This window comes from Fulvia fulva, chromosome 2, assembly GCF_020509005.1.
Source record: "Fulvia fulva chromosome 2, complete sequence".
In the NCBI taxonomy this organism is placed as follows: Eukaryota; Fungi; Ascomycota; class Dothideomycetes; order Mycosphaerellales; family Mycosphaerellaceae; genus Fulvia; species Fulvia fulva.
The window spans coordinates 910,552-924,193 of NC_063013.1; the positions used below are offsets into that span (position 1 = coordinate 910,552).

At 52.0% G+C, this 13,642-nt stretch overlaps 7 protein-coding genes across 7 annotated transcripts; 4 read left to right on the top strand and 3 right to left on the bottom strand.

The window, feature by feature from the left end:
- Positions 1 to 172: 172 nt before the first annotated feature.
- CLAFUR5_02593 (uncharacterized protein) lies at positions 173 to 2,050 on the top strand (the record flags this gene model as incomplete). The annotated part of the gene is made up of 4 exons (XM_047901741.1): positions 173 to 373; positions 426 to 487; positions 547 to 1,032; positions 1,087 to 2,050. 4 exons carry the CDS (start codon positions 173 to 175, stop codon positions 2,048 to 2,050), a joined length of 1,713 nt encoding a protein of 570 aa, XP_047757821.1.
- A 424-nt stretch (positions 2,051 to 2,474) lies between these two features.
- CLAFUR5_02594 (uncharacterized protein) lies at positions 2,475 to 3,766 on the bottom strand (the record flags this gene model as incomplete). Its single annotated transcript, XM_047901742.1, has 3 exons — positions 2,475 to 3,078; positions 3,126 to 3,564; positions 3,619 to 3,766. The coding sequence occupies 3 exons, from the start codon at positions 3,764 to 3,766 to the stop codon at positions 2,475 to 2,477; spliced, it is 1,191 nt and encodes a 396-aa protein (XP_047757818.1).
- Positions 3,767 to 4,261: 495 nt separating this feature from the next.
- On the bottom strand, positions 4,262 to 5,155 carry CLAFUR5_02595 (3,2-trans-enoyl-CoA isomerase; the record flags this gene model as incomplete). The annotated part of the gene is made up of 2 exons (XM_047901743.1): positions 4,262 to 4,889; positions 4,953 to 5,155. The coding sequence occupies 2 exons, from the start codon at positions 5,153 to 5,155 to the stop codon at positions 4,262 to 4,264; spliced, it is 831 nt and encodes a 276-aa protein (XP_047757819.1).
- Positions 5,156 to 5,485: 330 nt separating this feature from the next.
- On the top strand, positions 5,486 to 6,527 carry CLAFUR5_02596 (Altered inheritance of mitochondria protein 32; the record flags this gene model as incomplete). The annotated part of the gene is made up of 2 exons (XM_047901744.1): positions 5,486 to 5,827; positions 5,883 to 6,527. The coding sequence occupies 2 exons, from the start codon at positions 5,486 to 5,488 to the stop codon at positions 6,525 to 6,527; spliced, it is 987 nt and encodes a 328-aa protein (XP_047757816.1).
- A 720-nt stretch (positions 6,528 to 7,247) lies between these two features.
- CLAFUR5_02597 (uncharacterized protein) lies at positions 7,248 to 8,452 on the top strand (the record flags this gene model as incomplete). Its single annotated transcript, XM_047901745.1, has 3 exons — positions 7,248 to 7,643; positions 8,258 to 8,374; positions 8,426 to 8,452. The coding sequence occupies 3 exons, from the start codon at positions 7,248 to 7,250 to the stop codon at positions 8,450 to 8,452; spliced, it is 540 nt and encodes a 179-aa protein (XP_047757817.1).
- Positions 8,453 to 8,857: 405 nt separating this feature from the next.
- On the bottom strand, positions 8,858 to 10,442 carry CLAFUR5_02598 (Tyrosine decarboxylase 2; the record flags this gene model as incomplete). The annotated part of the gene is made up of 3 exons (XM_047901746.1): positions 8,858 to 9,395; positions 9,450 to 10,344; positions 10,394 to 10,442. 3 exons carry the CDS (start codon positions 10,440 to 10,442, stop codon positions 8,858 to 8,860), a joined length of 1,482 nt encoding a protein of 493 aa, XP_047757824.1.
- Positions 10,443 to 11,456: 1,014 nt separating this feature from the next.
- CLAFUR5_02599 (Adenylate-forming reductase Nps11) lies at positions 11,457 to 13,133 on the top strand (the record flags this gene model as incomplete). Its single annotated transcript, XM_047901747.1, has 1 exon — positions 11,457 to 13,133. The coding sequence occupies one exon, from the start codon at positions 11,457 to 11,459 to the stop codon at positions 13,131 to 13,133; it is 1,677 nt and encodes a 558-aa protein (XP_047757825.1).
- Between the last annotated feature and the right edge of the window lie 509 nt (positions 13,134 to 13,642).

Genomic DNA, 13,642 nt, shown 5'->3' on the forward strand with positions numbered 1-13,642 from the left:
CCGTGGCATGGAAGCGCTTGTGGCTGCACTACCAGACTCGCCATGTTCCACGTGGAAAGAGCCTCCTGTGTCCAACGGTATCGCGTGAAAGGCTCGGCACTAGCATATCATCAGCTCATAGCAGCCTTTCCACAGCATCCTGATCACCAATTGCTGTGCGACGATCGCAACGATGAAGTGGCTCTCAATCATGGCGGCGGCTGTGCTCCTTGGAGTAGCCCACGTTGATGCGAAAGCTGTTGTGGCTCACTTCATGATGAGTAATTGTTATTCTTACACGACGACGGAGTGGCAGCTGGATATACAGGCGGCGCAGGAGGCGAGGATTGATGGGTTTGCATTGAATGTTGCGAGCAATCCGGATAGTACGACGGTATGTCTCTACGTAATGGATGAAAAGGGTGTATCGTGCTGATGATGAGCAGGATCAACAACTTGCGAATGCGTTCTCGGTCGCTAGTAGCATGGGCTTCAAGCTTTTCTTCAGGTTCGTGGTCTTGACTACTGTGCAAGAAGTCCGTCAGCATTCCTGACTCCCAATCACAGCTTCGACTATGCTGGAAACGGCGCCTGGGCTCAGGATAGAGTGATAAGCTACATGAACAAATACAAATCGAGCTCGGCATACATGCAGTACAACGGCAAACCCATAGCAACCACATTCGAAGGTACCCACCAAGCGAACGACTGGAACAACATCAAAACCCAAACAGGATGCTTCTTCATGCCCGACTGGGCATCGATAGGTGCTTCGACCGCTGCGTCTGCTGGTGGTGGTGTCGCAGACGGTCTGTTCTCCTGGGAGGCATGGCCTAACGGACCTACCAACATGAACACCAACGGTGATAACGGATACATCAGTGCCCTGAAGGGCAAGCCATACATGATGGCTGTCTCGCCCTGGTTCTTCACAAACGTCCCGAACTATGGGAAGAACTGGCTCTGGCGTGGTGATGACTTGTGGTTCGACCGTTGGAGTCAGGTCCTGTCCCTTCAGCCTGAGTTTGTTCAGATCATATCCTGGAACGACTGGTAAGCTCTCGGGCCACCACCTCTAACCAGAGACCCTCCCGCTGACATGCACAGGCCCGAATCGCACTACATCGGCCCCCTACGCCCCAAAGAAATGGGCGCCTTCACCTACGGCAAAGCCCCCTACAACTACGCAGATAACATGCCCCACGACGGCTGGCGAGCTCTCCTCCCCTACTGGATCGATACATACAAATCCGGCTCCACTTCGCTCAAGAACGAGACCGTCTCATTCTGGTACCGCCTATCACCAAAGAGCGCCTGCGGCACCGGTGGGACCTCTGGAAACGACGCTGGCCACAACCAGCAGACGTACGCTCCCGGCGACATCGTCCAAGATAGTGTCTTCTTCGATGCATACCTGTCCTCCGTCGCAGATGCGGTGGTGACGATTGGTGGACTGGCTACGACAGCTACGTGGAGCACGAAGCCGAGTGGTGGGAGTGGGGTGTATCATGGGAGTGTGCCATTTAGTGGAAGGACGGGTGCGGTGTCGATTAAGATTGTCAGGAGTGGGACTACTGTTGTGCAGCAGACTGGGAGGGATATTTCCACGTCTTGTCAGAATGGGGTTACGAATTGGAATGCTTGGGTTGGAAGTGCTGTGGGGAGCATTGTGGCGGTGAATACGACTTCGAGCACTTCGGCGACGTCGTCGAGTTCAGCGGCCTCCTCGAGCGTGGCGACTTCGAGCACGGTTTCGTCGACAACATCCAGCTCGGTCGCGACCTCGTCGGCGGCAACTTCTTCAACAGGCACACGATCTTCGACGACTACTACTACTTCACCATCCGCCAGTACGACCAGCTCAGTGGTTCCATCTACCATAACTCAGCAGATGGTATTCACAGTCACACAGAATGTCGTCTGTGTTTGTGCCCCGGACTGCAAGTGTTCTCCTGCTGGTGCGGCGGCTTCAAGTACTGCAGCAGCGGTCAGCTCCTCGACCTCGATCGCTGGGACGACGTCGAGTACAGCGAGAAGCTCGACTACGAGCGCGAGTTCTGCTAGGAGGTAGGCTGGGATAGAATGACGGCGTGATGTTTGAGATGCGAGGTTCATAAATGATAGAGATAGTTATGTCTAATGGGAACAACGACCTTTGTAAGTCAGCATGACTGCAGCACATCGCTTTCGATTCCTGAACCACTCAGGAGATGGTGTACATCAAACGTGTTAAGAGAATTCATCCATGATCAATCGATATCACCAGGCCACGAGCGATCGACCTGCACAGATTCTCCAAACCAGTGCCCGGGCAAAGTACATAAACCCATTTTTCAACGTTGCATGGATAACACAACACCACTACCGCCACAAGACTGATCACAATAAACTTCATGCGATTAGTACATAACGGTATTGCCTCAATACTTCATCGACACTGCCACCCTACCTCGTCGTCGAAGTCCCACAAGTTTTCCACGCCCGCTACCCCAACCCTAAGCTCCCTCCCCAACAGCCTCAAGCAACCAAGCCTTCCACTTCTCATCCTTGAGTATATACCTCACCCTCCCCTCCAACCACTCCGTATTACCCCAGAAGCCCCACGACGCTTGAAACCTCAGCCAGTCCACAAGCGCCGTGTTCCAGTGCTGCTCGAAGAGATCCCACGGATAATCTTTGCCTGATGTTTCCTGTAAGGTCTGACGATAAGGTTCGAGAAGCATATGTTCGCCTTGAGACATGGGTTGGTGAGTGTTTTCTGGACCGGCTAGTAGCTCGAGTGGTACTGAGCACGTGAAGAGTTTTGCGAGATCGCAGACTCCTAAGCCAAGCCCGACGTACTGGAAGTCGTAGAATGCTACGGCGTCACCGGAAGTTGTGGTGAAGAGGTTCTCGGATTTGACGTCGCCGTGTATAAGGGTCTCGTAGTCTGATATGGCGAACCTGGTACCTTCATTGGCGGATGGTGAGAGTACCTTCGCTACCAGCTCTGCGATGCTCTGGCCGGCGGATGCCACAGGCCTGCACAGCAGGCTTGACCATTCTGACTGCTGGTCGTTGCAGAGTGATCGATATTCCTTTCGTCTCGTGGCGAGGTAACTAGTCGGCGTTGGCTGAAAGACTTGAGACGAATTGCATACACTCACGTATATCCACCATTCAACCAGACGCCACCACCTTGCGCATCATTCTGCGCTTCTTCCAGAGGTGGCTTCCTCAAGCCGCCATCCCTCAAAAGGTTGCGCCGCTTCCACCAGATTCCATGGAATGTCGCCAGCCATCTGATCGCACTGTTGACTTGCGTCTCGTTAAGCTCACCACGTTTCTCGCCTGCCAATGGGAAACTCTCTTTGAGATCCGAGAGGACCATGGCGATGGTACTGGAGGCGTTGGATTGCTCGTTTAAGCTGGCAAGACAGCTGGAAACGGCAAGGCTGGGAGGCATCGATGATGCTAAGTGGGAGTAGAAGTACTGCTCAACTTGGTATGAGATGACTTTGCGTAGATGGCCTTCATCTCGTGCTTTGCTGGCGTCTGTCGGTGGTGTCACGAGCTTCAGGATCAGAGACTGCATTTGGGAAGATGCTGCTGTCTGCTGTTAGCCCTCCAGATGCAATGGCTATTTGCAAGGGGGCATGCCTTCTGAACTAATCGGTATTGCCTGAAGCCGGACGATCTGGCCATATCCTGCCCACAGAGATTGCAAAGGCTCTACTGAGACAACCCCGAGGTTCTTCGGCTCCAGCAGCTTATTGGCAACTTCCTTTATGCCCTCGTCTGAACGCATGATGAGCCGTGAGAAGATGTAGTAGATGGTGATGCCGAAGAGGAAGGAGAAAGCTGTACGAAAAAGCCGTTTGCTTGAGGGCATTTTGCAGGCCTACCAGAAGGTCCTCATCATTGTGAACGCGGAACGAATGTCCTCAGATCGTTGATAGTCTGCACACGCGACACGGCTGGGATGACATATTTTGCCTTGTGAGGGCATGTGTTGCACGAAGAACGATCGAGGTGAAGCCACGATCGAGAAAAGCCAATCGTGCCTGCCTCGGCCAAGACGAACGTCATCTTAGAACATATCTGAGCACAAGAGTACCACGAAAGGTTCAGATGCATTTGAGATCGAGCAAAAGAGCCATCAGTCGGCTGTTCAGAATGCGTATCCTCGCGACAATGCGTCTGCCCGTCCGTCTGGTCAGACATTCGTACTCATCGTACTCATGAACTCTGCCCATATCCGGCACCACCTTCATAACTCATTGCCTTCATTACAGTCCCTCATCTACAGCTTATGCCTCTTCTCCCCACTCGCTACTTTCCTGAACTCCTCCTGCGGGACTCCCTTCATAAAGACTTCGAGACCACTGAACACCTCTTTCACGCCCAGCGAATCATACAGATCTCTTTCCGGCCCTCTCATCAACGCCTTGATCCTCACAAGACTATCCGGAACCAGGTGTTCTCCTAACCTATCGTCCACCTCCTTTAATACTTGCCCCAAAAATCCCTCCCAGTCCTCCTTCCCAGTCTCAAACACTTTGTTGACAAACCCACAGCCCACCAGGTCTTCACAACTTATCCTTTTCGACATCAATAGTGCTTCTGGACCCCGAGCTGGACCGAGACGATTCAACATCGCCCGGCTTGAGAGGCCTTCAGCGACCAATCCTAGCGATGTAAAAGGGCAGAGGAGGTAGGTGTGAGGGGCAGCGTAGACGAAGTCAGACATTGCAACCAAAGCAGCAGCAAGCCCTACGACGGGGCCATTGATAGCGGTTACGAGGATCTTGCGGTGCGAGTAGAAGGCCTGGGTAATGTTGAGGTTGTAGGCAGCGAAGGATTGGAGCCATTGTTTGAATTGTTGGTCGGCGGGACCTTTGTTCTGGCCGGTGGACGAGACGTCCGCACCGCTGTGAATAATATCAGCTTCCGCGGAGCGTTTGTGTGCTTATTAGGCTGGCGAGGAGACTCACGCGCTGAAGAAACGACCTGTGCCTGTCAGGACTGTGATGAAGATGTCGTCGCGGCCATCGATGTGGCGCATTAGTTGGGAGAGGTGGAAGAAGAGGTCTTGACTGAGGGCGCCGAGCTTCTTGGGTTGGTTTATGCGGATTATGGCGACACGGCCCTGGGTTGAGAAGTTGATCTCGGGGACGGGTTTGGGTGCTGCGTCCATGGTGCGGGTAGGGGTGGACTGTGATGTGAGAAGGGCTAGGGGTATTGCGAGACAAGTGGAACAGAGGCAATACTCAGGTGTATGGTTTGGCCTACAGGTCACGAATCGTAGCGGCTGACATTGAACCTGCTGTACACGAAGCGGTGGAAGATGGTGAAGGAGTTGGAGAGTTGAGCAACATCCGAGGCTGCGGATCATCGTTGTGCCGGTGAGCACGTCCATCCCGTCACTCAATACCAGTATGTATATGTAACTCCGAACTCCATTGTTGAAGGATCTACGCCTCACGTCCTCCCCTTCTTGTCTGTCACTGCACTCACATTAATAACCATGTTCATCTTCAGGCATGGCGGACGATTCGCTGCGTTGGCAGCGCGACCTGTCACGTCTACACCTCAACGATTCGCCTCCAAGATCTCGATACCGTTCGCGCCGCCACCGTTCCCCGTCGTCGAGTCGTGTCCGAGTCCAACATGCGGGTGCAGAGAGTCGCCGTCTGGGCTAGACATCGAGCGCGAACAGAATATCAGCGGCTCGATGGCGACGTATGCAGAGCAAATCCTGATAAGCACGGGCCGCAATGACTGGAAGAGCAAGATCGAGGATGAGGAAGAGGCAGTCCTGGTCAGACAGTTGAAGAAGCACCTGACAAGAGGTGGCAAATATGTCGCTGTGCGTAGATGGCGCGCAAGACGATGTATGATAGACACTGATAAGGATATGGTAGCCATATCACAATGTGATGATCACAAATTCGTCTTTCCCTCCTTCTTCAAGTACTTCTGCAGCATCCGCATTCCTCCTGCCCAGCTTCCGATACATACCAGCCATACCTACAGATGACAACAATATCGAGTCCTTCATCAAGGCTTTCGTTCTTCCGGAGAAACTGCACAATTTTTACTCCAGCTTGCCTCTTGAACAGCGAAACAAGCTCCTCCGACAACCAGAACACCAAGGGCAATTCGACTCTCGCCCAGTCAACGAAATCGTCATCCTGGTTTGTGGCCACGGCGGCCGAGACGAGCGATGCGGGAAGCTAGGACCCGTCTTGATAAAAGAGTTTGAAGAAAAGCTACAAGCACAGAACATTGCAATTCTCAAGTCCCCAGACGAGGTGTCAGAGGACAAGATGACTGCGAGGGTTGGGTCAATATCACATATTGGAGGTCATAAATGGGCTGGCAATGTCATCATATATATCCCGCCGACGCTGAAGGGAAATGCTTTAGCTGAAAAGGGGATATGGTATGGCAGAGTTGGGCCTGAGCATGTCGAAGGTGTCGTCAAGGAGACGGTGCTTGGGGGAAAAGTCATTAAGGAGTTCTTCAGAGGTGGGATCGGGAGGGGTGGGGAGATATTGAGATTGTGAGACGTCGAGATGGGGCTGGAGTTTCTCGTCCCGCATTTCTCCAGGCTGCAGATGGACAGGTCCGGGAACCAACACAATGGACTTGTTCGATAGGACAATCTGGATCAGAGCGCACACGTCGACACCAGCCGCTTCAGAGTGAGGTTACTATCTGACTTCCTGCAGAAGGGCTGGTCATGGCCCAAGATGATGATACCACGATGCTCCAAGTGCTGGACCAAAGGCTGCCTAAAAGATCTGGTCATCAGACCAGCTGTTCTGCACATTCCCTCAACCCATGTCATGACTCGATCACTCGAATGGGCTGAATCGCCAAGGCTACCTCTCAGCGGTAGCGACCAACATTGCATCGAATCAGAAAGGGTGTCGAAATGGAGACACATGATGCTTCAGTCTTGACACTCAAGATACAGATTATGGATTGGCATCCCACGCTATCCTATCCGTCCCACTCCCATCCTCGGGCGCAACATCATTCGTTAGCGCAGTACGAGAACCTTGGCGAATCTTATCAGATGGAGTCGCAGACATGCTCAAACCCTGATAGGTCGCTCCAGCTTCACTTGCCCAAACCACTATACCGAAACGATGAGTGTGAGAGCTGATCTGTGCTGGTGTAGGAACGCCAACTGAATACCAGAGCACCAATGTATGCGACAGACGCTGAAGTCACCGTATGACCTGACGTCGTTTTGCTGTGCCGCATGGCATGCTGTACACATGATGAGCTTTTTGTGCTTATTATGCACCTTCCTTCCAGCGTGCATTCATAGCACGCAAAGCAGCTCCGTACTCATGAGCAACCCGGATAAAGTTGTCTCGCTCATATTCATCGCAGCATGCTGCATTGCATTTGTCCTCTCCATTGGTGGAGTCATATCGTCCTGGGCCACAAACATTGACCAAGGATATGACAACAGCTACCTGACGATGGGAGCAGGTTCTGCCATTACGTTTGATGGCCGTTACGATGACTACTCAGGATGGTATCTATCGGGAATGCCTAGGGTCATCAGCTACGGCAACGAAAAGGCAGTGGGTGGTGCCTCCGTCGCCATCCTGATCCTGACATTGCTGCTCATTTCGAAGAGGTTCAGCGCAGGCATATTCGAGGAAGTAAGTGGAAGAGATAGATCGGCTGACGTGGGGGTGTATTAACTTTTCTGAAGGAGCAAAGCTTGCTGAAAGGCTCGCTCAGGACCCTTACCCTCAGCCTTGTATGTTCTGTCCTCTGCCTCATAGCCGCCCTTGTGGGACTTATATACAAAAATGTGCTGTTAGCGGTTGTGAACCTCCAAGAGTAAGCGCAGCGGTGTGAAGCTCTATTGACTAGCCCGGCCTTCGAGGAGGGCGTAAAACATATGCCCGACTTACTATCCGAGTTTAGCTAACAGCATATTCTACGACACACTAGTATAGTCTTAACTACGAGTTCGCCAACAGGCATAGCTCGGTAGGTTACGTGTTTCTAGTAACTTAAATTAGTTATCCCTAAACTTGAATTCAACTGATAAGAGCGCGGCTTAGCGCTCGTCTAGGGCTAGTAATAGAGCTCCACTCCCTCCTCGCTAGCGCCACTACCTACGCTCGAGTGTTCGCAAGCTCACACGTCGCTACGTTGTGGCTAGCGCTTGTCGGTCGCTACGCTTAATAAGGCGGCCAATCCCAGCTCTGACGTTCGCACAACTGGTTATGAGGTTCCGCCGCCCGAAGAGCTCAGCCTAGATGAGACAACATTGGGGTATAATGGGAGTTATACGCCTCGAGGCTGGTCTTGCGGGGTGTACGAGCTTGCGTACAGTATCGGCTACTCTGCAGACACTCTTGAGCAGACATGCACGCTTCCGGTGAGTTTTCTTGCACGCAGAAAATCCATGAGCTGATTTTCATTCAATCAGACTGTTCTCTCACCCGCCGCAATGTAGTCCTGACTTGTCTGTACTGGTGTGGAGGAAGGATCTTTCTTTGGACACGTTTTCACGCTTGGACTTGCGGAGAGCCCTCACGTGCAGTCACATGATAGACGCCGGTAGTTGCTGCCGCGCTAGCATGGGTACACCTCCTAACGGGAGTCATTGACTTGTCGTGATGGGACCCTCCAAGCGTGATATGCTCTGACTGGACAACACCGATTACACTCGCATTGCGCCTCCCCGGCATTATCTCGACTATCGCGAAGCCACGCAACACCACGCGACCAACGATCCTGCACGATGGAGAGCTGTGTGCTATAGGGACGATTACGGCGAGGAAGGCACCGCCAGGCCTGACCATATATGGATATCGAGCAGCAGGAGTTAATGTCTTTCTATTCTACACCACAGCTGCATCTAAACATTCACATCATCGATGAGACGATGCATCTCTCCGCACAATGTATCGAAGACGAAGCGTAAAGACTCCAGCGTTGACTTGGGGTTCGCTGCGAGTACGCGAATCGTCGTATAGCCATTGATCCTGGTCTTGGACAGCCACAGCCCTTTATTTGCGCTCACTGCGTTGTATAGCTTCAGAGTTGCCGAATCTGGACTTGCACCCATCTTCTGAGCAGCTTGGTCCGAAACGCGGAGAACGTTCAGGGCGAACTGAGGCTTGGTCGCATGAACGAACAGGTCCGATCGCTCATCGATCCAGCTAGAAAATGACGCGGCCATATCGATATGCCGTCGGATATTCCTGCGAATGCCGTCTTTGCCCCAGGATCTGAGTACGAACCACACCTTCAACGACCGGAACCGTCGCCCCATAGCCAGCTGCAGGTCTCGATAGTCAGTGACCGCGCGATCGGCCGAGGCGGGATTTTCCACGATCGCACAGTCGTTCTTCATGGAGTCCATGACAGTCGATTGCTTTCGGACAAACAACATCCTGATCACAAGGTCAGCGGCTCGGAAGGGTCTTTGCGGGATACCTTATACTTACGTGCAGTCGAGGTTTGTCAGCAACCATTTCCCTAGATTGACGCTGAAGCTATCGAAGTCCTCCATTCCCTTGGCTGGTGCGCGAAGCTCTTCGCAAGCCAGTGCTGCGCCCGCATACGCGCCGTCAACATGTATCCAAATTTCCGGACGCCTCTTCTTCACTTCTGCGATGCTTCGAAAGTCGTCAACAGCGCACGAGTTGGTAGTGCCAAACGTGGCCGTCGCATAGAATGGGATCAAATCCTCGCGCAAGCACTGGTCTACCGCGTCTTGCAAGTGACTCCCTGTCATCGCAACACCGCTCGACGGGTCGCACTCGATCATTCGAAACTTGACACCGGCGACAGCTGCGGCCTTCCTGGTGGAGACATGCGTTTCCGAGCTAGCGAGCGCGACCAATCTGTTCCGGACGAGGTCTTTGCCTCCTTCATCTTCATCCGTCGCAATGGCTTCGATGACCCAGTCCCGGGCAGCGACCATCGTAACCAAAAGACACTCCGTAGTGGTCCCCTGGATCACTGTACTTGCAGGCTGAGACGGGTTACCTCTGAGTGTTTGAGGCAATCCCAAGAGTTCACCGACCCAATCGCCCATGACCAATTCCAGTTCCGTGATCGCTGGCGAGCATATCCAGTCAAAGGCAGGGTTGTTGAAAGTTGCGCCATACAGCTCGCCGAGGATGCCTTCATACGTAGACGATGCTGGGAAATATGCCATGAAACCTGGATGTGTCCAGTGACAGAGTCCCGGCATTATCTTTTGGTGGAGATCTTTCTCGATATCGGACCACGATTCAGCATCATCGGGTCCTTGACTAGGGATGGAGTCCAGAAGGAAGCCAGGCTTCACGTCGGCGCGAACTGGCATCTTCGCGACGCCATCGTAGTATTCGGCGACTAGCTTTGGTCAGTACGGACATCTCAAGCCACGACTGGCGAGACCTACTGAACTCCACGGCGCGGTGACCCGCCTGACGAAAGGTTTCCGAGTCCATTTTGTGTTAGACAGATTGACGGGTGCTTTACTCGCGAAGTTGAGGAGCGGCCATTCTTTGAACTTGAAACGGCATATATTAAGGGTCAAAAGGTGCGAGACCTTCTGCAGGGGTCACTCGACACCTTCAAGAGCAATCTGCAACGGGCAACTTTGCGAATAGCCTACTAACACCTCTAAATATTAGCAAGCAACTCCGTTCCTTCGATAGCTATTGCTCCTCGTTCTTGTAATGCATTAACAACGTACCTGCGTCTCGCTAGAAACACTGTATCGTCGCTGTCGATCCCTTTGCACCTTTTGTCGGTGCAACTCTGTGCGAAGGCCCTGTCTAGGTTTTGAACGTCGTTCGATAACAACAAATTCTGACTGGTCCGGTCCGTCGCTGTCAGACTTGCACAGACAAATTTGTGAAGGCTATGCAGCTTAAGCCCTTGTTTTGAGGCTGAACTCAGAAGCTGAGTTTTGTCTACCAAATATCAAAGGGATACACTGGTTTTCGGCATTTAGGACATCTAGATACCAGCTGTGCGAAGAACACGCTGCGGAAAACCCTGCAGTAGGTCTCGCACCTTTTGACCCTTAAAATACTTGCTGAGGTGCTCTAGTCGAACATCACGAGCATGTGTACAGCGCACCCGCCACGGCCAATTGATATGCATGGAAACAACGTGCTCGATCGATAAGCTTATGCGCTACTGGCTTCTCTTGGCTCTTGCCTGATCTCGCGCGTTACCGGCTGCAGGTACCGCAACCAGCTATACTAGGCGTCGTGCCAACCAGATCTGGCAAGTCGCCGTATGCAGGCAGTGTAAACATACTACATAAGGTAAGAGTCATGCACTTCTAGCCTCCTCACGCCATCGGACTTCGATAGCTCCCACGATCGACGTCCAGCTTGAGGCTCGACTCGGCAATGTTGAATCCAACATTCTCAAGTATCATGAGGATACATAAACACCAGCCGGCTCACGCAAAGGCTCGTTGCTCAAACAGCCTCGAGCCTAGATCGAGAATGGCCTCAAACGATACAGCGCAACCAATTAAGGGCGGTCGGACATTGATCCAGACACTACTGGCACGAGTCGAGTCTGATCCCGACAGACTATACGGATCGTTCCCATTGACACATGACATTGAAGACGGCTTCTACGACTTCACGTTCGGCGAGCTAGGCCGTGCGGTGGACCACTGCGCGTGGATGATCAAAGACTGCTATGGAACAAGCACACACTCCGAGACACTATTGTTCATGGGTGCGAGAGACTTTTGCTACACCATAGTCTTCCTTTGCTGCCTTGAAGTGCGGTTACAAGGTTATTGCGAAAACTGCCACGAGGCGACGGAGTGCTCAGTGCTGACTGGCGTCGCGCAGGCTTGTTTTCCAAATACTGGCAGTTCCATCTCAGATAATTGCTCTATACTGGATCAGGTCGGTTGTACGAAGGCATTACATACTGCATACACGAAGGAACTTCTTGAAGCCTGCCAAAAGTCTCGACCGCAGCTGTGCTTACTAGAGTTACCTACTCTCCAACAATTCTTCGAGGCGCTAGCGAGACCGTTTCAGTACACGCCACGACCTTGGGAAGAAGCCAAGCATGATCCAATGCTTGTTATCCATTCCTCAGGGACAACAGGCGCACCGAAGCCTCTTGTCCTACGTAACGGGTACATCAAAGGCTTGGACAGCCATTGGAGCGGAGGTGGTGCCCAAATGAGCATGTTCGACAAGTTGGACGGCGCATTCTACTATACGCCATTTCCAGCCTACCATCTAGGTGGTTTCCTGTCCATGACCGTGATGCCTACCATGTCGATGTACAGCACTCCTGTCATGGCTCCTCCAGGACACTATGCAATGCGAGACGGACCTCTTGTTCTTCGAATCATAGAGAAGCGGAACGTCAAGATGATCGTAGCATCACCGGCTTTACTGGAAGCGATCTCTCAAATGCCAAATGGCACATCCACATCGGCCACGCTCGACTGTGTAGGTTTCGGCGGCGGGCCCTTGCGAGAGTCTTTGGGCGACGAGCTAAGCTCGCAGAACGTTCGACTGATCAACATATATGGGTCAAGTGAGGCTTGCTGGTTACCAACGCGCACTACAGAAATGGTAGATTGGGAGTGGCTAGATTTTCACCCAGATCTGAAAATCGACTGGCGAGACGCTGGACATGGCGATGGAACTCATGAGCTCTGCTTCGCGGACGAAGCACCAGTAGTGAACGAACTCCGCGGAACATACTGGAGCTTACAACGCAAGGACTGGCGATCCAAAGATATCTTTGTGCAACATGAAACCAAGCCTTGGCTATGGAAGCTTAGTGGACGTCAAGACGATATGCTCATACTTGCGACTGGCAGCATGATCAATCCAATCCCGATGGAGGATATTGTTGCCGCTGATGAATCTGTCTCGGGTGCCTTGATGGGCGGAGAGAATCGTTGGCCTCCCTGCATGCTCGTCGAATGTCAAGATCCCTGTGGCGATGTTCAAGCTTTCGTCCAACAGATCTGGCCTCGAATCGAAGCGGCAAACGAGTTGGTGAGAGAGGATAGTCGCATACCTTACCGGAATGTAGCAGTCGTAGGCCCGGGTTTATTTGTCCGGAATCCAAAAGGTGGAGTAGTGAGAGGTCGAACAGTGCAGAAGCTTGCGAACACTATTGATGGTATGTATACCTAGCAAGGCGTTGGAACTGGCGAACAGTCTTCGGGATTTACACCGAGCATCATCCACTAAGCTTGAACCCACTCCATACGTATACCTTCGAAGTAATAAAGCTATAGTAATTCATTCGCCATTCCGGCCCCCGCCACAAAGATTTAGACCTGAACTAAGCTCAGGTACTCAGCCTACGTGGCCTCAGCTTCTACGCTATACCGTAAGCGGGCGCGAAGCTATACGTAGGCTAAGAGCGCAAGTCGCTTTGTAGTAGATAGCCCTATAGAGGATTTTTAGATATTATAGCACTACGAAATCGTATGTTCTAAAGAGTATAATCGATTCTACCGTATTGTATTATATATTCCCGCTCTTAATAAGTATACTTTGCCTTAAGTTTACTACTATAGCTATACCTAAAGTAATAAAGATTTGTTATAGAAATTACTACTCTATAGCTTAGGGTCGCTTTTTTAGTAAGAGTAGTTACTTTAATAGATAGATAGGTATATAGTAAATTAGTAGGACTA